General features: G+C 42.9%; 1 protein-coding gene across 17 annotated transcripts in view; it reads right to left on the reverse strand.

Annotated features, from left to right (window-relative positions):
• Positions 1-26252, reverse strand: part of TTLL5 (tubulin tyrosine ligase like 5) — a 238117-nt gene that overhangs the window by 172099 nt on the left and 39766 nt on the right. For 13 of the 17 annotated variants that reach the window (XM_084791586.1, XM_084791585.1, XM_084791593.1 and 10 more), the window contains 7 exons: positions 19486-19587; positions 17714-17805; positions 16662-16769; positions 12284-12365; positions 10101-10162; positions 9028-9122; positions 238-351 (listed from right to left, as the gene is read on the reverse strand). In XM_084791586.1, the coding sequence (XP_084647712.1) occupies positions 238-351; positions 9028-9122; positions 10101-10162; positions 12284-12365; positions 16662-16769; positions 17714-17805; positions 19486-19587 (655 nt within the window). Of the gene's footprint in view, positions 1-237; positions 352-9027; positions 9123-10100; positions 10163-12283; positions 12366-16661; positions 16770-17713; positions 17806-19485; positions 19588-26252 lie in introns of those variants that run through there. The other 4 variants (XM_084791597.1, XM_084791598.1, XM_084791589.1 and 1 more) reach the window with 3 other exon arrangements.

A 26252-nucleotide genomic window follows, 5' to 3' on the forward strand; every position in this document is an offset into this window, starting at 1 on the left:
CCTTTGAAACCTAAAATCTGCACGGCTATAAGTCAAAGGCAAGGTTACAAACAAAGAAAATGACAAAAGCTTGTGTGGAGGAATTAATAACTTAGGATGCTTCTGAGGAGAAATGTCTATTAGATCTTTGTCCAGTCAGAGCAAGACATGAATTTATCATGAGTATTATGAATCACTCACTAATTTGTACTGAGCCCTTTGTTAACCCACAAAGGCCTGAAATAAAATCATCTTTACCTCCTCCATCGACAGACCAAGCACGGAACCGCCTAACTTCCCAGGTACCTTCTCCCGGGCTGAGGCCACAAGGTTTTTCATTTCTGCATCACTGGCAGAGAGTGGACGGGCACGCTAAGAGGAGGAACAGCAAAGCAGAGCTGAGAGAGCAAACTCCATGACAGTTCCCACGCTCACTCCCTCAGCATCAGTACAGCTCAAACCAGCAGACACTCCAGTCTACAGCCCATTTAACCCAAAACCCCAGGAAACAGAGAAAGGCTAGTGAATTCAAGTCAAGAGAAGAAACAGTAGAAAGCTGCTTAAAGACCAGACACAAGCAGGAACAAGAGAGATGCTAAGAGTCTCCTGAATTGCAGGCTTAATCTTGGTTTTAAGGTACATTCAGTATTTTCAGGGCAGGGGAAAAAACAAAAGCAGCTCCACAGAAAGGAGAATGTGTATTTATTCCAGTAAGTAATTACACTCTCTTCAGCACTGGGAGAGGAGGTGGGAGACTTGAGACAAGAAAGCAAGGAATACATTTTGTATTCATGCCACACAAGAAAAAGCTGGGTGTTGTGGAATTTCTTAGAAACGGAAAGGAAATACTGAGAGCAGAATCATCAGTGAATTTAAGATGCAGCACTAGTTGAAGTGCTCCCACTGAGGCAGCACCGTGGCTGCTGGCGTCAGGGCTGGATGAGGGCTGACTGCCCTGTGCTCTAGGGAGGCAGCCCTGAGGCCATGGTCATCACAGAGCAGCAGAAGCCTGAGGACCACACTCTGCGATTCTGAGGATACACAGCAGGAAAGCAGCAAGTGCCGGTATGCAAATGAATGACTGGTCCAAGACGACAGGTAAAATGCCACGGAGGAAAAGGAAGAAATAAGTGAAGAACTACAGGCACCGTAATCTTTGTAGAAACCCGGCAGAGACTTCCATCAAGAGGCAGGCCAACTGTGAGCAGCTAGTACTTGCACCATGGCTGTTAGTGGTCTCCAAAAGGAGGGCCCAACTGATGGCATTTGGAAAGGGGGCCTTTCAGAGGCACTCAGAGTTAGATGAAGCACATGCGTGGTGCCTTAGTCTAATAGGGTTAGTGCCAGAGAGCCAATGTGTATGAATAGATAGGCTTTGAGTAGGTGATGGAAGGCCAGCCACCTGCAAGGTTAGGCCTGAAAAAGGAACTCTACCTTGCTGGAATCTTGGGTTTGTTGGTTTGGTTGGCTGGTTTGTTTTAGTTTTCAACACAGGGTTTCTTTGTGTAGCCCTGGCTGTCTTGGAACCTGGCTCTATAGACCAGGCTGGCCTTGACTCACAGAGATCAGCCTGCCCCTGCCTCTCCGCCTCTCCTCTGCCTCTCTGCCTCCCCACCTCCCTGCGCCCCTGCCCCTGCCCCTGCCCCTGCCTGTCAGGGCTGGGATTAAAGGTGTGCACTACCACCTCCTGGCCTGGAATCTTGGGTCTTCAAGATCCCAGAGACTAGAACTGTAAGAAATAAAATTTCTGTTAAAGTCACGTGGTGGTACAGTAGTATGGCGTTCCCTTTGAACATAAGGAAACTAATTATGCACTCATCTGCAAAAGAAGCACAAAAATTATAAAACTAGGCTTTATCATAGGCAAAACTCCATGATACCTATATAATGAAAAATCATTAAATTAATATTTATTTGTCTAGCATTTACTGTGGTATCTTCAACATCTAGAAGTGAATCTATATATATATATCTGTTAAACAAGTGAGTGGTTGTGCTAGCATACAGCCCATATATTCAGAATTTAAAACTACAGAAAAATTTTGGGAAGCATTTTAACTCCCTCAGTCTTTGGGAATAAATAGACTAGTAGTATGTACCAGTTACATTATCAACATGTAAAAGTTTGATTCAGATAAGAACATGTCAGTTTTGTAAGTCTTTAAAGTGTGATGATTACTTAGTAAAGAGGAACTGAAAAAGTAAATAAGTGGCTTGAGGACACGTTTCTCTGTGTCCCCGCACTACCTAGTGTCTGAGAAAACAAGCAAGCCAGCAGCAAGCTCATCTAGCTCACCCGTGCGGGCACCACTCCACAGAAAGCCGCTGGCATGAGAACGGCAAAAGCACAGGGCTGTCTTGTCTGCTGCTACCTAAGGGTGTGTCTACTCAATGCTGGGGCAGTCAGCGGGCAGCGGGTGTGTAACTTCTCTACTCCTGAGCTACATGCCTAGGCCTTGGTTTCTCTGAGAGAGTATCTCAGACTAGCCTGAACTAGATCGATCCTCCTCCTGCCTCAGCCTTCCAAGCACTGACACTATATGTGTGTCACCATACCTTGCTGTTCAGGTTACTTAAAAGTCACCTCAAGTAATAAAATGATACTCAAATGACAGCATGCAAATGAAGATGTCCATCAGATGTACAGACTAGACAGACTGCTATGTAAAGGCACTGATGAACTAAACCTGCATTAGGTTGCTAAAGTGATGCAGGCTGCTGATTCCCAGAATGCATCACTGTCTAGGAACATAGGAGAAGCCAGTACTAAACAATGTTAGTGACCACTTCCAACTTTGCTTCTTTTTAGCATGGTGGGCCCTAAATGTTGAGATAGTGTCCTTCTCAGCACTAATTAATGGTGCTCCTGTTAAACAATGACTTAGTAGCCTAAAGCTCTTTAAGTTTCTCTACAATCACTTTCAAGAGCTGCTTCCTATGCTTCTGTGTTCCATGGTTCTTTTCTTACCCGAGAAACAGAGAGAGAGAGAGAGAGAGAGAGAGAGAGAGAGAGAGAGGGAGACAAAGACAGACACACACAGAGGCAGGCAGGCAGGCACAGAGAGAGAGACACACACGGGGGGGGGGGGGGGGGGGGCAGGGGGGGAGGCCAGGGGGAGGAACCAGAGTGATCTATAAACACATCACAAATATCAAATCAAGGCAGAGCTGGAGACACAGTTGGTAAAGTCGGTAAAGTGCTTGCCTAGCATGCAAAAGGCTGTAGGTTCATCCTATTTAAAAACAACAACAACCCTTTAAGGAAAACCATCCATGCTATGATTTTAACCCACAGCCCTTCTGCTACACTGAGAGGTAGATATAGTAAATTACATACTCTAACAGGCCGACTGACTACCCAAAACTGAACAGAGAGGTCACCACCTCTGGGAGGTGACAAGGTACCCAGAAAATCTTAAACTGCCAACTTAGCACCTAGGTAAGCAGTCTGTCATTAATCATGCACCACTTAATGCTTAATCACTTAAATGATCAGAAAACACAACTTTGGATTTAGAATCTACTTAGAGAAGAAATGTTCTCGTATCTCTGCATTATGGTTTAAGGAGGAACCAAAGGAGAATGCAAAATGGCCCAGACAAAGGAACTCGGGCCCCAACTCAAACAGTAGGAAGCACACACTAATTCCAAAATTTCTCTCTCAGCCTAGCAAAGGCCGGCAGAAGCCTGACAAAATAGAGACTCAGAAAAAAGGTGAATTACATAATTGAGGGGCAGAAAATATGAGACAAGGAGCAAATGTAAATAACAAGAACCTGCAGTTTCATATACAAAGTTTGGAACTCTACAAAAAGACAAAGGACACTAGGAACAGTTGAACTAACATGTGCTGTGACTGGCAACAGAGAACATAGAGAAAAATGTTGAAAAAGTAAAATGAATTAATGCTATCAAACAGAAGAAATAAAAAAGTCACATTATTATTAAATATGGGTAGACTAAACCAAAAGACGGCTTCTAAAAGATGTAATGATTCTTACAAGCAACTTTGAAAGTAAGACAAAAATACAATAAAAGTTAAGTGTTACAAGGAAATCAGATGAGCTACCTAAAATCTGGAATAAATATAAATTAGCAGGTCTGATAGAATGTGTCTTGCTTTTAAAGGAACTGGCTTTAAAGCAAGAAAGAAAGAGGAAAAGAAGGAGGAGAAAGGAGGAGAAGGAAGAGGACAAGGAAGATGAGGAGGAAGAGAGGGGGAGGAAGGAGGAGGAAGAAGAAGAGGAGGAAGAGGAAGACAAGGAGGAGGAAGACAAAGGAGGAGGAGGAAGAAGAGGAGAAGGAAGAAGAGGAGAAGGAAGAAGAGGAAGACAAGGAGGAGGAAGACAAAGGAGGAAGAGGAGGAAGACAAGGAGGAGAAGATGAGAAGGAGGAGCAGGAGGAAGAGGAAGAGGAGGAAAACCCACCACAACAAACTTAGCCCAATCACTTGCAATTATGTCTGAAAACCCTTGAAGCACTAGGGTAGCACTAGAAAACAGAAAAAATAAGAGAGGTGCCCATCTTCAAAACTGTGTGCTCTGGGGAACTGCTGCCCAGTAAGGCTGATTCGGATGCCCAGACAACAATAGACAAATGTGAATGATGCTCATGTACTTGGAGTTTAATTGGCTCACAAAGCATGACAAAATGGAGACTGCTTTATTTATTTTATTACTCTCCCCCCAACGCCTCCCCCTCAGACAGGGTTCCTCTGTGTAGCCCTGACTGTCCTGGCCTCACTTTGTAGACCACGTTGGCCTTGAACTCACAGAGATCTGCCTGCCTCTGCCTCCTGAGTGCTGGGATTAAAAGCATGTGACACCATGCCTGGCCTGCCTGCCTTATTTATTTTAAATATGCTCTACAAGTTTGACTCTTAGGAAAAAAAAAACTACATATCATTTTTTTTAAAGGATGGCAAGGAGTACAGCAGATATAGGAAGGTTTTAATATTAGTCTTTGGATTTTACAGAGGCACTGGAGAAAATTTAATACAATATTTATTCTAAATTTTATTTCCAGTCAGGGAGTTATTGACATAATATAACAAATACAATATATGGCAAAAGTTTTAAAGTGTTAAAAATGTAACTAGAGTATCCCATAAATGGCAGCAAATCAAGACATATGGATGAAACATTATTTAGAATCTTCACCAATGTCTGAAAAGAGAAGAAAATATAAAACATTTGTGGAAGATGACATATGTAGAAACTATAACTATGGGTTGATGAATATTAAAGTAATATCAGATCTAGAAGACTCAGAACTCTGAAGGAAACTAGGCCTTCTGAGGGTAAACCGTGTGGAGACACTAGTTTAAGCATTCTCCAGTGTTTTATACTTTCTTTCTCACAAGAATTCCACACACGTCCACACTCGTCCCAGAGGCTTCAGGAACCTCCCTGAGCTCTAGCAGCCCAGGTGCTGGCAGGGACTGACTTGAGCCCAGCTCCCTCAGTGTGAAGTTCACTGCTTCCCATGGCACCACCACAACCACGCAGTCCATCTTATAGCAGATGAAAATTTCAACTACATTCAAGGGAGGAAATGGAGATGACAGAGTCAAAATGAAAAGGCACACAAAGAAACTATACTAGAAAGTTTATAACCTGACAGCCACAGAGACGCCTACATACTCAGAGATGTCTGTCCTTCCCTCCCTCTCTTGATGTCTCTTCAGCTCTGATATGATATTTGGGAGACACTAAGGGCTTCATTTCTAGAAAACCAGTGGCAAAAAGAGGTAAAATCAGAAAATTCAACACTTATAAAGCTGGCTCAATATTTGTATCATGTTTAATTGCAAGTTTAGATATATAACTGGAAAGAAGCCTTGCTCACAAAGACTACAAAAAACCAAAGCAAAGCAACAACCACAAAACCCACAAGTAACGCACATGATGCAGGTACCTGTAAAGGAACTGAAAACGATACAGGGAAATCAAGATTGGAATTACATGTAAAGACACTGACTGAACCAAACCAGAAGGCCATGTGATGTTCATCAAGCTCTTGAGAAATCACGAGAATTAGTTCAAGGGCTATTTAGAATATAAGCTCTTTGGTTGGTTGGTTGGTTGGTTGGTTGGTTAGTTGGTTTAGGAGTTTTTCTACAAACAGCAAATAACAGACAATTACTAAATATGAAACGCTACATCCTGCAGTTTTGAATTCTACCATCAGGACACCAATACACATTATAGAACTATATGAAGTAGTTATCAAGCACAACACTCGACACCCTGAGGGCTTCTCTTCACATATAAATCGCTTTACTGGAAGCTAACATCCAGGCTTCTAGCTTACCACTAATTGCACCAGAAAAGACAGCTGTAGGGATACCTGCTGCAGAGCTTCCTGCTGGGCACCAACTGGACTGACACCAATGAACTCCAATTTACCTCACTGCAGCGAAATGGGACCAGAGCCTTGAACTGAGAAACATACAATAAAATGGCAGCCCATTTGGAAACTTCCTATAGGGACAAGTAAAGGAGCAAAGCTTGACCCATTTGTCCATTGTCTAATTACAGCAGGTTCCTAAATTCAGTCACAAATTGCTACACATACCAAGTATCACCTCTGAAATAAACACACATAAGTTCAACATTCAATGTAAAAAAAGTGCAATGTAGTGCTAGGAGTGATATGCTTCCTAAGATACCAAACAGACAAAACTCCCCTTGGATTGTAATAATTTCGTTCCAGAATATTTTGGTCAAAATGATGGATAAGCTCTCTCCATTATTTCAACCTAACTGCCTTTATCACAGCTTAATCCCTTCAGTAACTGAGGTGCTCTCAGATATTGGCGCTTTTCTTTGCACAAATGGTACACAATATATATACCATGAAAGCCCAAAGCTGAAAGATTTTTTGTTTGAGAATTGGGATAAAATTAAGTCAAGTCTCCAAATGAGCCAGAACTTACCTGTGTGATTTTTGATGACTGAACCTAAGCAGACACTGGATGCTATAAGAGACAAAAAATGGAATAAAGCCTTACTTTCTCCTAACAGGCCTATGGCTCTCATCTCCTGGATCTAAGATATTAAAAAGCACAGACCATATGCAAGAGTCTTGCCCTTGAGCCTGGTATGGTAGCGCAGACCTTTAGTCTCAACACTTTTGGAGGCAGAGGCAGGTGAATCTCTGTGAGTTCGAAGCCAACCTGGTCTACAAAAGCGAGTTCAGAATTGCCAGGGTTACAGAGAAACCCTGTCGTGAAAAACAAAAAGGAGTACAGCCTTTGAATGAAAAGCGAGAGCAGTTTTCTTAAACATTGCTTTCTTGCTACTCTTTGGTTTCCAACTTCACCTTCTCACTCCGTCAGACGCTGAAGTGAACCAGCCTGCCCAACAATCCTACCTCACACAGTACAAAGAGCTCCTCCACAGGGCTTTATACATGATATCCTGAGGCTGCTTATGGATGACATTGGGCCACTGCACCACCGGTAAACAGAAAAAACACTGAGTCGATTTTTGATGATTTGCCAATAAAAGCTAATCAGCAAGTTAAGAAAAGGGATTCATCCCTTTAAGATTGGAATGCTGGTATCCCTAGAAGAAAAGCCTGGAAGAGGTCATATCAGAAGTGTCAGAAGCAGTCACAGCTCTACATCTGCAGCTCCTTCCAGGGATGCTTGCAGGGAACAATTAGCACAGGAATGCAACTGCCTATGCTTCCACACTAAGGCCAGGTTAATAATTCTCTATATTTTCTTATTAAAATTACAGAGATCCCTTTGATCTGTGATGATGCTCTGAGCACATATGACTCTGATGTAATTCTAATTTGCGGCAAGAGCTCTTTAATACAGTACACCCTGTTCCACAGCACCCCCGCCCCACCAGGGAATCACCCCAGAGCAGGGCTCACAAATGGAGAGCCATGGACCCATTCCAGCTCAAAGACACGTTACGTTTGGCTTGCAGTGGTTTGGTTTGGTTTTCAATGAGCTAGTTGCCAATATTTTTTTAAAAACAAGCAAACAAAAAACCATTTCTGCTTTCTCTGGACAACAGGAGGCTCTCAGCCCCACTGACCCACACTGGAGCGTGGCAGTGACCAACTAGACCACACTCATCAGTCTGTCACCTGTTCACTAGGCTTTGGGCAGCCTGTCACATCACTGTGCTGTGCCTGCCCTTACTGTCTTTCTTCACATTATCTGCCTGCAGACCTGTTCAAATGTGAAGGTATCTGAGACAGCACTGCTCTAAAAGAGATCAGTGAGCAGATGGGCAAAGAAGAAGGAAGAAGAGTGTCTGGAAGAAGGAAGAATGGAGGGATGGAGTAGAGGAAAGATGATGGAAAGAAGTGGAGGGGAGGAGGGAAAGAAGGGGAGGAGAAGCACACGACAATTTCAAAGCCATAATTAATGAGTGCAAAACAGTGCAGTGAAAAACAAGGAAACTGTGGTGAAATGACACTGGAGGTCCTGAAAGATAGGCTGGACCACAAGAAATGGCTCCGAAGCATTATTAGGCAGGGAATCAAGCCAGACAGGCAGAGAAGACAGGTAGAGCCTCTTTAGAAAGAAGAAACACTAAGCAGCATTACTGAAACACAGACTGATGAGGCGACGGACTGAGCAGACCCCAAACCACGTGGTGCCCCTGACTAGCTTCTTTGGGTACTTATTTGGGCTTTGAGCAGAGCTCATGACCACTGAGGGTCGGCTGGAAGAGGAGAGAAGGTACACTGTTTCAGTGGAGCATCTTTATAAGAAGAGTGTGATTAGAAAAAGCCTTGTCATGCTTAAGAATTAGCAGGCTCCCTTCTGCTTTCCTTATGAGCGTGTCAATCTGAGGGGAGAAGTGGTTGAGTTTGAAAGAGAGGAGGAGAAGCAATGAGAAGAGCAGAGTCACCATTAGCCCAGGCAGTGAGTTTGTTGGGAAACTGCCGGCCACTGCTGAGCACATCCCCATTCCTCCCGCCCTAAGTGACCTCACAGCCGCAGTGCTCAGCCCCTCACTTTCATCAGCTGCTGCTCCCCAGTAAGCCTTCTCTGGGCCTCCAGCTTCTGAATTTGCTTACCTGAGGTTTCTGAAAAGGGTTCCGCCTGGAAGACTCAAAGGTGGGATAAACTGACCGGTTGGATGCCCGCTGGGCAGGATCTTGGCACACAAATCCTGAAGGAGGATTGAGCAGTGTTAGGAGCTATCCTTTTCTAAGACATCAGCCTGTTTGGTTTGGTTCAAGCACCTTTAGATTCATGCCAAAGAGGACGATGCTGACAGAGGAGCTACACGTAACCCTGATTGACAGAGATGTGGCATTCTGATGAGTCTCAAACAAATGAGCAAACCATCTTTTTCAAACACATAGCTGTTCATACCAGTTTGTTGGTGTGTTTTAAAGTAGCTTTCCTTGGGGGGGGGGCGGTGATTAGAAAAATATAATAGCAAGCGCATTGTGTTCTGCTACCTACTGGGAATACAGAGGACTGCCTACTGCTAATCTCTGCAATGGGCTTTATGACTGATTATCTACAGCTTAAGAAACTCGATTTCCACTAGTTTTACTTCTTTCATAAGAAGAACTAGATTCTCAAGCAAAAAGAAGAGAGTAGCTAAGTTTTACAACATCTGCTGGTACAAGGGTTCATATCAAATGCATTTCACTGTGTCTTTTGGGGGGGAATTCAAAAACCCAATAATAAATCCACGTCATACCCACCTGACTGCCCATCTCCACTTCAAAGTTCTGGCTTATCTACTTAAAAGGGGATTTCTTCCTAGGGCTGCTCTGGCTATGACACTGTAGAAGGGATCATGTTGAAACCAGGAGAGACTGTGTAGGAGAAATAGAGCCGGTCTCCTTTGTAACAGGGCTTCTCCAGCGGCTCTCTGCAGCTCTTGCTTAATTCCCTGCCTCGGCTCACAATCCCCATGCCCCAGGTCTCAGCCTTAGTTGTGGTTCAGCCCCAGGACAGGATGGAGCCAGGGGGAGTAGAGACATATAAACACTTCCCTGAAAATATAATTTTTTAGTACAAAACATTCAGCATGGCTTAGGAACTGCCAGTTGGCAGCACCTACAGAGCCTGGCAGATGGAAGCTCTGGTTAATTTTCTGTGAGAGCCCAGTGCAGCACACACTGCTACTCACCTACAACAGTGAACATATCTGAGATCATACTGGCTTTAATCTTTAGGTCCAGAGGAGCATCACTAGGGAACAGAGAAAGAAAAGAGCAATTGAACGCTGTAGGTTAAGGGAAGAGCTTGCCACAGGTCCCACTACAGCAAAGCTTCCAGACAGCAGAGAAGGGACATACAGTACATCACATCCACAGGAAAGGGGAGAGAAATCTGGGTGGAAAGTAAGAGAAATATAAGCCGTGAGCTAATAAACCCGTCCTCTGTAAGGCGTGCCCAGCACCAACACACCGACTCCCTGACATGCAATCTTGTATTCCAGATCTTGTGCAATTCAAGTTTCGAGCAAACTAGAGCTATTGCTTCGCTATCACAGTGCGGTTTCAAGGCTCGGCCTGTCACTGTTCGCATAATTTTATGAGTGTTCTCCATTTGAATTATGTCTTAGTACTTCATCACATTCACAAGACAAGACATTCTGGCCACTTGGCAATTTTTAAAAGTTTTCATTTTCTGTGCTAACTCAATCTCCTTAAGCTTGCAGGCTTATAAATAGGGCAAAAGATCCAAGCAAGCCCTACCAACAGCTCCCCATACCAGGAAGCAGGAGCCTATATGGACATTGAAACAGTGTGAACCAAAAACAAGAGGCCTTCGTGTGGAGCGGCCTACCTGGAGCTTAGGTGCTCCTCCCCTCCTCGAGCCACACTCCTCTTGCTGTTGGCCCCACTGTGGCCCTCTGGGATATTTAACACTGGCCCCTGTACTTCAGTGGGCAATGCGTAAAGGGTTGACTTGACGAAGTGCAGTGCTTAACAGCTAAAGGCACCACCCAGCTGCACACCTCACACCTGAGGTGAGCCAAGTCCCCACTGCACCAAGTAGACAACATGTCTTTATTGCAGGACTTGGCATTCTGCCAATCTCTCTCATCCTTAAAAGCTCAGCAGCTGGGTGGTCTCTGGCAGAAACCTCTAGGGCCCTCTGTTTTGAAAAGCACATAGCTGATAGAAATTCTGTTGCTGCAGACCTAAGCAGCATCTTTTTTTTTTTTTGTATTTAAAATGTATACTTCCCTTCTCCATAACTGATCTTATTTTACTTTATTCAAATCTAAGATTGCACCAAGCCCGCTCTACAGTGTCTTAGCCCCGTTTTACATTGCTACAGTACATGCGCACTTCTCTGGGTAAGTCCATGGAGCAATGGCAGTGCAACATCTGAGAGTCTGTCTGTAGCTGAACTCCTACACAGCTGGGGGATGCAGGGAGGGCTAAGAAGGATAAAATCTGTACAGCAGAGTCTGACTACAGCAAGATGCTCCGCTGAGGGACGGTCATGGACTCAATGGTAAAGTGTCCATCTTCCTCAAGTATAATTTACTTAGTAGAAAGGAAAAAAAAAAGACCAAAAACCTGGCTTGGATGAAGAGGTAGCTGGTGCTGGTGCTGGTTATAATTTGGTCTGCTCAGGCTGGTGCAGCTTCAATGCTACAGAGGAGTGTACAGCTCAGTGGGTGGAAATCCCAACCAAGCTGTTAGTGCACAGAGGGGCAATGAAGAAGTTAAGTACTTGACATTATTTTCATATTCATGTTCTCTAAGGAGTAGTAAAATCTGCTCAACTCTGTTTGTAGTTTGGGATGTCTGTCAGAAAAATTTCTCAAGACTACTGCTTTTTGCAGCGTAAAGAAGTAACTTGTTTGTGTTTCAAGTGGTTTAGTAATGCAAGTAAGATGAAATAATAGACTTTAAAAATAATAGAGTTGGGAGGGAGGGAGGAACGAGAGGATACAAGGGATGTGATAACAATTTAGATGTAATCTGAATAAATTAATTAAATTTAAAAAAAATGAGTTTTCTTACATGTTGCCCAAAGTAAAATGATGTAAATTAAAAAAAAAATAGACTTATCATTTTAAAAATGTTAAAAATCAAATTAAGAATTATCTTTGACAAGCCAAATAAATGACAAACATGTATTGTAAACTGGCTGGCAAGCTAGTGGTCCCTGACTCCCATGGGGGTGATGACATACCATAAACAATCTAATTTTTAAAAGTCTAGTCATCACTGTGCAGAGGAAAAGTCTTTTACCACAAGAGAAAAAAATAACCCCCTCCAACAAAAAAAGCAGAACATATTTCAGTATCATGTACAGGTTCATCTTTTTTGGTTGACAGAACTGACTTACCAGGCCAAAGAAGGAGAGAGATTCACTTCCAGCAACCATGGCTTCAGAGTATTATCTATGAGCACATCAAAGCCATACAGTTCTGGAAATACAACACAACATGCAAGATCATTTTCCACGTGAAGAGCACATGAAGTCATTCAACTCCTGTCCGAGGCCTAGAAACTCACTGAGCATAAGTGGTTAAGCAAAGAACCTGACGTTCCAGAAAAGCTGGCTTCCTTCAAAGGATAGCTAGAGGAAAACCCTGAAGCCCAACAGGCTATTGCTACTGCTGAGTTCTACACAGTGACACTTAACACACACGACCCCATGAAAGCGAGGGGAGGAATGAAGCAAGAACATGTCACCAAAGCCACATCACGCTTGCTCTGCCTTGGCCTCCTCTACCACCTCCCACCACAATATGAAAACCGAAACGTCTGTGGAAGGCACAGCTCCACGACCTTCCTGTCACCTTTTCTTGCTTTTGCCACCCAGCTCCAAAGACGTCCAAATATAAAGTATACTTGCTCATTCCCCTCTCCTGTAGGTTCAATTTCCTTTGGAAGATTAAGGTAAAGCGTTCTGCCTGATACAGAGGGCACGGGCAAGCGGGGAAACAGGCTGTGGCAAGCTGCCTTGTACCACTGACATTACTCAAGAAAAGAAAGGGGCCAAAGATCGACTCTCCATGAATTCTGGATCCTTTGTTGATTTTTCTTCCTCCACCTCCCCAACTATGGCAAGAAACAAGCTAATACCCAAAATGCATCTCTTCTCCTAGGATCTCTAGTTTTAATGTAAAGTTTCAGGGATGGCTGCTGAGATCCATGCAACAGGAGTCACACAGTCCTCAGCATCCACATTCCAAAGTGGGAGTTCTCCCCACTCCCAGCATCATCCCAAGGATCACTCAACCAAACCCTCCCTTGCATCTCTTCTCCAAAAACAAAAAACAAAAAACAAACAAACAAACAAACAAACAAACAAACAAAAAAAACGCTATCTCAGAACTCACACAAAGAAAACAAGCAGGGGTTTTCTAGAAATGTATTCTGGCACAAACTTCCTTGTTTCAAGAGGATATTTTTCACTCTCTGATCTTTAAAAAAAAAAAAAACTAGAAATATATACTCTAAAACACAGAAGTCCAAAGCTAGAATGCAGCACCAAGAAACCCAGGACAGGCTCTAACAGCCCAGCAGCCAGTCTGACCCCTACTGTGCCGTGGTGCTGTCACCTGAATGTAAGACACATCCTCCAGGCTCTCTTATTCTTTCCAATAGTCAGTGCCACGAACTGGATATTCAGCAATAGGCTATGGCCTACTTCAACAGACACGCACACTCTTTTTTATTTGTTTGCTCAAGGTAGGCCTTGTGAAACCCAGGCCAACCACTAGCTCATGATCCTCCCTGCCTCAGCTCCCGGGTATACAGTCACACTCATCTAGACCTGGACATGCTACTGTTTTCATGAATATGTCAGCTTCCATAGCAGCTAATTATATAGGATTCCATTTAATTTGCAAAACTTGCAAATTTGCAAAATTTAAAAAAACAATAAAAGTTTGGAGCTGCACACATTTTCATGTAACTATATAAATCTTACTTTAAGAGGTAAAGAAAAGGAAGCACATCAACTGGCTCCCTTTGGTAACAAATTCAGGCTTTTACAGGCACGGCATCTTCTTAATAGCTTGCCTAGTCTTCAACAACAACACTAATCCTCTCCTTAATCTGAGAAAAAGGTTTTGTCATATAGCTCTAAATAAGACACTTAAAAGGGAAAACGCGAGCAGCTATGTTGGCATACATCTGCAATCACAGTATTTGGGAGAATGAGGCAGAAAGATCATGAGTTGAATGTGAGTTTGGGCTACACCTCAAGATAAAAAAAGGAAGAAGGAAGGAGGGAGGAACAGAGGAAGGGAGAAGAGAAAAGGACAGAGAAAGTGAATGAGACAATGAAGGCAAAGGGGGGGAGGGAGGAAGGGAGGGAGACAATATACAATCTAGAAGTTCCATAGCATTATATGAGATACACTATCCCAATATGAGAAAATGCTCCCTCAGTGTTTCAGAGCAGTAGCATAGGCTTCATCTCTTTCGTACAGTAGCATTTAATAACAGCATAAAGAACGCAGTGACAATAATGACTGATGCACATACAGGAGGTAGAGAGAACCCGCCATAAAGAAAGGCAGGTTAGATGGATCAACAATCAATGAGAGCCACTATTTAAACACTCCACATTGTGTTTTAAGCCATCATACTTAACATTTCACTGCCTCAGAGGCAAATTCTAAGAGCTTACATTTGGCTAAAAGTCTTTAAAACAACAGTCTGCGAAAAGAAAAATCTTAAAGTGAGAAAATCACATTCACAGCACTAAACTAGCTCTTACCCTGTGATAAAAGCTGCTGTAATAGAACCAACTATGGAGTGTGCCAAGCCCTACAGTCAACCAGGCCTCAGTCTAGCCACCCTTATACCAGGCTTGAACCTACAGCCATGTGAGAGTGGGGGAAGCAATGCATGCTGCTGTGTGACAGTATGGCAGCAGAGTGCAGGTCCAACGCACCTTAATACGGTTGGGCTCAGTGGCGGGGAGCGGGGTGAAAAGATAGCTTGTGCATCAGATCAAACTCTTGAAACAACCAGCTCAAAACAATACTGACAGCCCTCATCTTTTTAATCCAACCAACCATTTCTACTGCCTTGTGAGGTGTGATTTAGCTATGATGAGATGGATGGGCCGTAAAGATACAGAAGTGGTCACATCCATGTAACCCACACTCCTATGGAGGGACACACAACACTTCCATCACTCAGGAACATCCCTCAAGCCTCTTCCTGGTAGATATCTCGTTCTTGCCTCATCCCTGACAACCATGATTTTTAATTCTTCCACCATCAATTTATTCTACCTACTCTAGAATTTCATATAAATGGGTATCATGCTCATTTGAGTCTAGCTTCCTGTATTATATTTACCATGTTTTTGAGATACATCTATCAGTACTTCCTTTTAAGGTATATGTATAGAGGTAACACGTACATAATAAAATTCACTCTTTTAGAGTGAATCTTGAAAAGTGTACAGCTGTTTAAACCCAAACTCAATCATGATACAAAAAACTCTTATCAGAGATGTATACTTGTACCTCTTTGTGGTCAATCCTCACCTTCCTCACCTTTCAACAACCACCAATGGGATTTTTGTTTACTTCTTTTCCTTTTCCAGAAAGTCAAGTAAATGAAATATGTATGGTCTATGTCTTTTCAGAGAAGTTTCCCTCACGCAGTACTGTCTTTTGAAACTTACCTATGCTGTTACGTGTAGCAAAAGTGTATTTATTCCTTTTAACTACAAAGAAGTTGGTATTCCATAATATGGACATACACAATTATCCATTTAGCAGTTGGTGGCTGTTTGGCTGTTTCCAATTTGGGACCATTACAAAAATAGATAACATTTGCAGCTAAGAGTTCTGTGGACATAAAGTTTCATTTCTCCTAAGTAAATACCTACAAATGGAATACCTGGTCACATGGTAACTATCTAGTCCCTGCACCTCTTTCTCCTGGACCATTTCCCTAGCTGTGTGTGTAGGGGGGAGGGGGGATGGTGAGCTGCTGTCTAGGAGGAAAAATACTAATACTCTATAGTTTGCATATCATATTTCTTGTGTTAGGGTCTATTTCCCTGGCTGCTCCAGGCAAACTGCTGGTGGCATTTGCATATTCCAAGAGTATTATACACAGTTACTCTACTATGCTAACTGCCTTTTATCACTTCCTGTGTCCTTCTTTGGAGGACAAGGGCCACATCTCACTTATCATTTTGTAGCAAGTGTGCTAGTTTGTTTGCTAACATGTCAAAAGCTAAAGTCTTTTGGAAAAGGCAACCTCAATTTAGAAAATGTCCCTCGAAAGACTGGTCTGTAGGCAAGCCAGCGGTGCATTTTCTTGCCTGATGACTGATGTGAGGGTAGTGTGCTGGTAGGGTAGACAGGCAGTCTTGGTTGTGTAAGAAAACAGGCTGAGGAGAACATGAGGAGCAAGGCAGTAAGCAATGCTCCTTCATGGCTTGGGCTTCACTTCCTGCCTTGAGCTCCCCTCTAATGTCCTTCAGTGATGGACTCTGATGTGGAAGTGAGGCTCCGTGAAGCCTGTCTTCCCCAAGCTGCCTTCGGCCATGGTATTTATCACAGCAATAGAAACCTAAGCAGAGGCTCTGTACTGCATCACACATTTAGGACAGGTATTGACAAAGGCAAGGGGGATGGTTCAATAAACTGCTTTTCAAGAGCTTGAGTTTAGACCCCCAGCACCCCTAGCAGCCACGTAAGAAGACCCTCCTCACAAAACACAAGCCTCTGGCAGCTCCTTACCAAAACAACTGCTGCGGTGTGGAACAAAGGTTTTGCAGGCAGTGGCGATAGCTAGTTCAGCAGAGATTATTGTCTTAATGATCAGGTCTTCCACATGGGCCATCAGTGCTGCAAAAACAATCTTTTGTAATGAAAACAGAAACACTACAACGCATGTATTAGTAGGAGCAGACTATAGGTCACAGTGCAATTATAAAAGCATGTATGCTTATTCAAAATGCATCTAAATAGCAGTCTTCAGAATAGGTGCTACAGGGCAGGCATGCCATGTGGAGATGGACATGGGTGCAGGTGGCCTGTGACAGAAGGCACAGGCCACAGAATGAGCCTTTCTCGTCTTTCTCCCTCTCCTAGCACCATCTCCCTGAGCATGAACAGAGGCTGCTTGCACACCGCTTCCCAGGCTGCTCAAGGCTCAGCAAGCATTCTGTTTTACTCCAACCCCATACTCAAATTCCACTCTGCATTCTCCAACTCAGCAACAAGAATGAAGAGTTTAACTTAGAAAATTTGAACTCAGAGCCAATACAGAGATAGGCAGTGCGGTATACAAAACACCAAGACATCTTAGTTAGCAGTACAGCATTCAAGAAAGACAAGTTCACTGAGGACTAAAGAGAAAAGTGATACTTTCCAAACTAGAAACAAGAACAGAGATTTAGGGGTCATAGAAATCTGTTCTCTACTGTAAACCCCAGAAAAAAGAACAAGAGCAGTCACCCATGGGGCTTCTCAGTAACATTATCAAGAGGCCCTGGTAAGAAACAACAGCGTAATAACAGTGCAAAGGGGTGAAATCAAAGAGCTGGAGAGATGCCTTGGCAGTTAAGAAGAGCACTTGCTGCTCTTGCAGAGGACCTGCATTTGGTTCCCAGCACCCACGTGGAGCAGCTCACAACCTCCTGTATTCCAGCTTCAGGAGATCTGATAACTTCTTCTGGCCTCTACAGGTCCTTGCATGCACGCACGCATGCACACGCACACATACACACCAGATAAATATTAGAAAAAAAATTTAAATAGAGTCTAAAATGAAAATATCTGATACTCACCGGTTGTATCCTTGCCTTCTTGTTTCAGGTACCTAAGCATGGCACTCATGCTCCATTTGTTCCCATAATCCTCCACTTCTGGATCATCACAACTTTAAAAAAAAAAAAAAAAAGAATTGAGGTCACATGTGCCAGAAAACCTGCCTTTCTCTGTGATTTGAGTTTTTTTGGAAAAATAACCACTTTGCTGACTTCTCTCTGGTTCTTCTTAAGACACTGTTTCTATCAATTCAGAGCTTGATTTTATGAAGAGGGTAAAGAGGAGAGCTAATTCTTCCACATCAATAAGGGAAGAAAGGCAGGTAAAATATGAGCGAGTTTAAGAATGGTTATAATAAATTAACAATGGGATGTAACATATCTAGTCTTTGAGTGAATGTCTCTGAGGCATTCACCTCAGATGCCATTCAGACCAGAACTGAGTTGGGACAGGTTAGTAAGCTAATTTACTACTGTATTTTAAGGAGCTACTGCACAGACTAGCTTTGTCACATTGACCAAGCCTCCTGTCTCTGGTTGTGACAGCTACTTTCCCAAATTTCTCAAGTACCACTGATGGCACAAGGCAGCCTACTACAACAAAGTGGTGGATGCGGTAGGCTCCCCTGGGTGTCGTCCTGCAGCCGGGCACTTCTGCTTTGTCGCTAACTTCTCAGTCCTTCACACCCTCTCCAGTTAACTATCCCTGCCCATCTAAAGGAGGGGCATGGCAGCTGCTGCTCACAGGACACTCAGCGACACCTCTTTCACTTCAGCTACCACCAGACACTTGCAGGCTCCTTCCTCCCTTCCTTGGAGCTACTGGAAACTTATTTTTAGTCTGAATAGAAAGGGACTATTTGGTTTCTTTTCTATTTTTCCACTTTCTGGCAAAATTATAAAATTACCAGGATGAAAGAAAACAGAACCCAGATAACGTTCCCACACGTTGGTGCTGCTTCCTGCTTCTTGTGAGATGGCCTCATTCCTTTCTTTAGTTTTCCCCCTTTCTTTTCTGATCATAGTAGTGTATTTTAGAAAATTTCAGAAGATACATAAAAGCAAAGGAGAAAAACCGAGAAACTGACTACCCTAATCTTACATTTTGTAGTTAAGGAGTTAACATTTCAGGACATATCTTTCTCTCCTTCCTCAGCAGAAATAACAACTTTAGCTAATAGATTCATTTCATCGGGTGTTGGCTACAGGTACTGTCTCAGTGTGCCTTGCCATCAAACAATACATAAGATGCGTAGTGATTAACTGATTCTATACATACATCCTTAAGGTTAAACTCCTAGAAATAGGACTGTGGTGTCAAAGGATACAAATAATTTTAAGCTTTAGATGTAATTTCCAAGCTGAAAGTCTTACCACTAAGTTAAGTAGGGAAAGACAAATGGCAAAGAAATACTTTGATTACTAAGATGACCCTCTGGCTGGGTATACTATGGAGAAGCAGCAGCAATAGCAGCAATGCCTCAAAACTGATACTTGAGGCGCTGGAGATGGCTCTCACTACAAGAGCACTCACTGTTCTTCCAAAGGACCTGTATTCAATTCTCAACATCCATTCGGAGGCTACCAACCATCGGTAACTCCAGTTCCAGGGGGATCTGCTACCCTCTTCTGGCTCCCATGAACACTAGGAACATACATGGTACACGCACAGCCAAAACACTCATTTACATAAACTAATTTTTTAAGGTGCCCTTCCAGTATCATCTAGGTATCCCAAGGTTATGTTCCAGTGAAGCATGTCCCATCACTCCCAGCTGAGGCCCAGCCAGTACCTCACATAGTCTCCACTCTTCTTATTCACACTGTAGTTTGTGAGGTGCATGAACTGGTTCCGAATATTCTTGGATCCTTGATCATACCGCACAGTTGCAAACCTGACAACAAGAACATGGGTTAAATAGCAGGAACAGTTTCAGTGTGACTGAAGACTGTGGAGATGGCGATAGCATAGAGCACATTTCATTATCTTACAAGGAGGAGGTGACAATATTATCTAGTGAACACTGATCTCTGCTAAGTAACAACTGCTGTGAAAAGTGTTTTCTATACATCACCACATATCAAGTCAATCCGAAAAGTGACTCTATGAAATTGATTCATTTTAAATAGATAAAAAGCTCAATATGGTCCATAAAGACTGAATAACTTGGCCAGGTATGGTTAAAAAACAAAACAAAACACCTTTAACCCCAGCACTCAGGAGGCAAAGATCTGTCTGGTCTACACAGAGAGTTCCAGGTTAGCCAGGGCTGCAGTGAGACTCTCCCTGTCTTTAAAAAAAAAAAAAAAAAAAAAAAAAAGATTGAAAAACTTATCCGAGATTCAAACTCCAAAACCCCATGGTTTCTCCATTCTTAGATGCTGCTTCTCTTATCTCTTTTATCAATGGGAAGAATGAAAATTCAAAATACGTAATTCACAAGCAGGGCAACTATATGTAGGATGCTATGACATTTCAAGGAACACCTACTCTGGGTCCACACAGTAACTGGAGCAATATTATACAAGAGACAGAAAAGGGGAAAGTGGAACACACTAACACTGGAACAGCACTCACTCATGGCTCAGGAAGGCCCACACAGCACTACTGAGAGGAAGCACAACATTAGTAGGGCCCAGTACAGGAGGTTTTCTGAATTTGGAATGAGAGCAAAAGACAGGATTTGACCTAGAGCCTACAACAAATAGGGCAGCAACCTTATGTCCTAGACTACAAGACCAAAGGATGAAACATATGCAGGGGCCTCTGCGGGCAGCAAGCAGGAAAAGAGAAAAGTGCCCAGTGATGCTCGGCATCAAAAAGGCCTCAAGACAATGGTGACAGTGAACACCAAGCCTTACTCATACACTGCTGGTGGTGTATCACCCAGCCTGTAAGCGCTTCCCCAAAACACATATCCAAGTGTGTGAAGAAATCTAGAAGGCCATAAGTTTATTTTCATATGATTTACAAACGGTTTACATATGCTTACCCAGACTATGAAGTCAACATGATTTTTACCGCATTAAAAGTCAGCATTTAAATTTTTCCCTTTTCTCTATTTCTTTTCACCAACCCAACTACCTCCACTCCTTAATTCTCTATACCAGAAAAATACAAGAGCCAAAGAAAAACAAATAAACACAAGAAAGCAAAATAAACAAACACAAGGCAGGAAAAAGGATGTGGATAATGAGAAAATCTTGACCAGGCATATATGGCTTGAGAGAGTAGACAAGCATTGTGTCTATGCTTGAGAAAGACCTCAAAGCTTCCAGAAACTTCTAGAAGTTACCATTTAATTCTCTGTCATCATATTGTGGCAAACAAACTTTGCCTTTACATCCCAATCTTCATGCAGTAAGTGATTCTCAGAGCAGGAAGAGTCACTCTGAATTCTCTCTGAATGACCAGGCGAGATCCAAGACTGCCTCCCTCCAAAAGACATTAACCCATGGTGACAGATCCCTTGAGATCCCTTGTCACCATCTCCTTGTCATAAGGATGAAGTGGGGGGGGGGGCAGAGAAAGTTCTGGTCAGGGAAGGTATCTCCTCTCGTCTAACTCTGCGGACTTGCCTCCTTTTCTTCCTCCTCTTCCTTTCACTACAGCATCTGATTCTAAAGCCCAGCACGCACAGTATTACGAATGCCATAATGGGCCTCTCCAGGGTCTAGGAAACAAGGTGAAAGAATCAGGGTGAAGAGAAGAGTAACAGCAAATGCCCCTGACAGGGCAAAGCACTAACTCTGCTGTTCCTCAGCCCAAAGAGCAATGGAAAGAGACCATACAAGAGAAAGCTGTTAGATTGTACAGCTCTTGTGAGTCTGTGTTAAACAGCCACATTTACCTCTGATCATCAGTGTCTCCTTACTGTCTAGGCAAGAAGTCACACAACTCTCAGATCTGGTACCTACAAAGGTTTGGTGTTTTTGCTTTTAACTTTAATGACTTAACTAGTTAACTTCTTTCCGCCCCGGGAGGAAACAGTGTATGGGCTGAGAAGCAAGCCCTAGGAAGTACAGGAGGTTATCTAGGCCGAACAATAACCCTATGGGATCTAAATCCACAGAATAGAGAGCATCTGAGTGGGGAGGTAGCTCAGCAAGGGCAAGAGATTGGCTACAAACCAGAAAACTAAACTAAACAAATGTGTTAAAGCCCGGGGTTAGTGGCACACGCCTTTAACCCAACACTTCCAGAGGCAGAGGCAGGTGAATCTCTGAGTTCGAGGCCAGTCTGATCTACCTATTAAGTTACAGGACAAGAGCTACACAGAGAAACCCTGTCTCAAAAGACAAATAAAATAAAAATTAATATGTTAAAGATATTGGGAGATAGCTTTTTCTTTGTTGGAATGGAAAGAAAAAATATGCAAAAGACAAAAGCCAGTTTGAAGTAGAACTGTAAATGCTAATATAATCTCATTTCCTGATAAACAGATACTGAATGAATGCGGATGTCCATATGAGAAAAGGAACACACATACATGCCTCCCAGGTCTGTCTATTGCAAGCCCCAGAGCAATGAGATCATTAAGCATCCAAGCCTTCGATTCTAAATGCAATCCCATAGCCAAGTACCCAGTGCTCCTTGGAGATATGACTGACCCAGGCCTGGGTCAGAACAAGATGAGCCTAAAACATTTTATACTCCAAGAATGATGGAGACATGACAAAAGGACACAAAACCTAGGGTAAAGGGGCCAACACTGTCCCAACCAGAGCATGAAAATAAAACAGTATAATAAAGGGGTCCATTAAATAAAATAGAAATCCTTTACTCTGCATTAATAAACAAATGAATATATAATAGGAAGAAAATAATCTTTTCTTAAAGTAAAATGCCAACTTATACAAATACAAGGATGGCGGGATTTGAAAATCATCATCGGGCAGGCATTGATGTAATAACTCACCAAGCAAGAAACACCAATACATATAAAAGATTTGCTGAAGGGCTGGAGAGATGGATCAGTGGTTAAGAGCACTGCCTTCTCTTCCAAAAGTCCTGAGTTCAATTCCCAGAAACCACATGGTAGCTCACAACCATCTATAATGAGATTTGGTACCCTCTTCCGGCATGCAGGTGAACATGCAAACAGAACATGTATACTTAATAAATAAATAAATCTTAAAAAAAAAAAGAGGGATGACTGTTACATGGTTTCCAACTACCTTCTCATAATTCTTGGTGATCACAGAGGGAAGACAAAGCCACTTCACAATGAAAGACTCTCAAAGTCACTACCACTAATCAAATACTAAACAATTAGCATGCACCATCAAATACACCAAAATGAGAAGTTATTATCGCTTCTGTGGGATTCTGACCCCAAATGAATAAGCAAAGTTTAATCATGAGAAAATACAGGCAAACCCAAATTGAAGGACAATTTGCAAAATGACTGGCCTGTCATTTTCCAAAATGCTGAGGTCATGAAGTCACAGAACCACTGAGGAACTGCTCCAGACTGCAGGAGCCTGAGGAGCCTTGACAACAGAACACCATCCTTGATTGGGTCTTTGCTTAAAAAGAATGTTGGTAAACAATTTTGCAGAGCTAAATGGGGTCTCTTGGCAGGTAAAGGCTGGCTCGTCACACTTCTCAGATAGCTTCTTCACAAGTCCAGATGGCTTCAAAATTGAGAAGGTTTCTTGTGACGATTAGAAGAACACCACTGGTGACTTTGGAGCACTGCACAGCACAAGTGCCTTCTGACAGGAAAGGTTGCTTTGCCACTTTCAGTGTCCACTGGGAAACACTTAGGATTTGTGACCATTTCATTAGAGCAGTGGTTCTGAACCCCGCTAATGCTGCAACCCTTTAATACAGTTCCTCTTATTTCGTTGCTACTTCATAACTGTAATTTTGCTACTGTTATGAGTCATAACACAAATATCTGACATGTGTCCCCCTGCAAAAGGGTCGTCAATCCCATAGGTTGAGAACCAGTGTATTAGCCCTCCAAACACCACTACACTTCATCCGGTCCAGGCCGGAAAGTTTCATCAAATGTCTCTATAAGCAAGCTAGACGAATCAATTATTTCCTAGGTAAGCTCATCCTAATTTAGCTGAAAGTCACATGATGAACGAAGTAAAAAAATCTCCTAAGGAGATCAACATTGAAGAGGGTTGGGCCCTCCAATGGGGTCTCATGGTATAACAAGACACTTCAGAGCAGGCCCATGCCCAGCACATGGCCACACAAAACATACTCAACAGGGTTTGGGAAGATTTTGGGGGAGGGGAGATATCTTAGATTACTTCATTTGAACACTTTTTTTCCTTACTAATCTTATGCTTATATAATATGTCTTCCAATTTTGTGTTTTTATGGGCTTTGTGTATGTGTTTCTTGTGCTTTTTTCTTTGTTGGTGTTGCTTAATACTAGTTTTGGGTTTTTTTGTTGTTGTTCTGGTTTTCTTAATTTGCTTGTTTGTTTTCTAACAATCAAATCATAGAATCATGGAATTGGATAGGTAGGAGGTGAGGAGGATCTGGGAGGAGATGAAAGAGGGAAAACAGTGATCAGAAACATAGTATGTGAAAAAAATTATTTTCAATTAAAAAGATAAGTGAGTGTTACTCAAAAAGCGAGAAAGAAAAGTACATCAAGCCCTCAAGATGGCTCAAGAGGAAAAGGCACTGTCACCAAGCCTGAAAATCCAAGTTACATCTCTGTCACCAACATAGAAGGAGAAGAGAACCAGTTCCCATAATTGTCCTCTGATTTTCATATGTGAACTGTGATGCCTGAGCACAGAAACAGACAGATAAATGTAATTTTTTTAAATCCAAGTTTTAAGAAAGCCCACACAACAGAATGTTATACCTTGACATTTATGGCAAGAAAACATGGGGATCTTAATTACTTAGATAATCTGAACCCTGGGCTCTTTTATCTTACAGCTCCCCGGTAACAAGAGAACGGTGAGCCCATCGTTCCATCAATCTGAAAACAACTATGGACTGTCTCTATTTTGAAAACGAAGTCTTAAAGCCATGCTTTCTGTTTGCTGATGTTCCTCCTTGGAAGCAGGGCAGTAGTCATGGCGTCTCTGAAGCGCAGAGCAGAGGCTGTGAAGAAAGGGCTTCAGTGTTAAGACATGAAATAGGCTCCAACTCCCAACACTTGATTCACAAGCTTTCTGCCTGTGTGAAGAAACCACACTGTGAGTTCGGAATGCAGATCGTTCTCACACTAGCAATATGCACTGGTACTATCTTGTCACCCTGAGCAGTACAGCAAGCTGTAGCCAGTCGCCCACACCATCAAGAGGGTGACAACTGATAGGAAACAGTAAACCATATTGCTAAGCTAACGTTTCTGCTGGGTGAGGTGTGTTAAGCGCCTTTTTGTAGGCTGAAGAGATTAAGAGCTCAGAAATTAAGAGCTCACTGGCTGCTCTTCCAGGAGACCTGGGTTCAATTCTCAGTAACCACGTGGCAGCTCTAAACTGTGTGTAACTCCACACACACAAGCAAAACACCTATGTGTATAAAATGAAAATAATATAATCTTTTAAAAATGCATTTTCAACTGAGGGACTAGAGTTAACCCTTGATAGGCAGACAAACAGGAAAAGGAGTCACGACTAGGAAACAAAGATAACAAACTTCTAGCTTCTTCCTCACATTTCTGACCAGACACAAAGGCCTAAAGCCCTGCAGGCTTTCCCTCCAGCTGCTAGAGCCATACAGTCAGTGGACAGGTTTGACAAATTCAAGGTCCTACAAGTTCAAGGCCAGATTGGAACACAGTTACCCAAAGTTTGTGGACCTATCAGCTTTCCTGTCTATGTTCCAACTGGCCAACCCTAAATTCAGGGAGGAAGACCACCTCAAAGCCACAGGCGTTGGCTTCCAAGTCTCCACTCTACTGGTCAGGGTCTTTCTCTGGAAGCGCCTTGCTATGTTTCATCACCCCATTAAAAGCCTTTCTTTGCTAGCTAATTTTGTGAGCTGTGCCTAAGATTTTTCCTGCTGCTACTTGTTGCACTTGATATTTGAAGTGGGTTTTTGTTTCTTTGTTTGTTTGTTTGGGTTCCCCCCCCCCCCCCCCCCCCCGTCTTTTAAGTCTTTAACTGGCAGAGGAAAAGAAAAAAACAAAATGATCAAGACCCCTGGATGATAGCAAATTGATGATGGCTATGCTGGAACATAACTCAATGTAAATCAAGAAGCATCTGTGGTGGGCACTTGTGAATACTGCTGGAAAGTGCACCTTAACTGCTTGTTTCAAGACCTTTACAATGCAGTGAGCTCTTAGGAACTGCCCTCCCGTGTATACACTGTGCTGTGGCCTGAAGAACCTGACAGCATCTATTCTTACAGTCAGTCACGGAGCCTACACGGAAAGAGTTAGGTACTCAGTTTGCTAGATACATTTTCGACATTCAGAACAAATGCACAATAAAAGGAGATTGCTGTAGTGGCACATGGGCTATCTTTAGCACGTATAAGCCGTCCTGCGCAGAGAAGCCTGGGCAGTGAGACCAGCTCAGCCACCCTTGCCAGAAGCCACTGGGTTTCATCCTGGCCTGACCTAGAAAA

This window comes from Acomys minous (genome assembly GCF_964271855.1).
Source record: "Acomys minous genome assembly, chromosome: 8".
NCBI lineage: Eukaryota > Metazoa > Chordata > Mammalia > Rodentia > Muridae > Acomys > Acomys minous.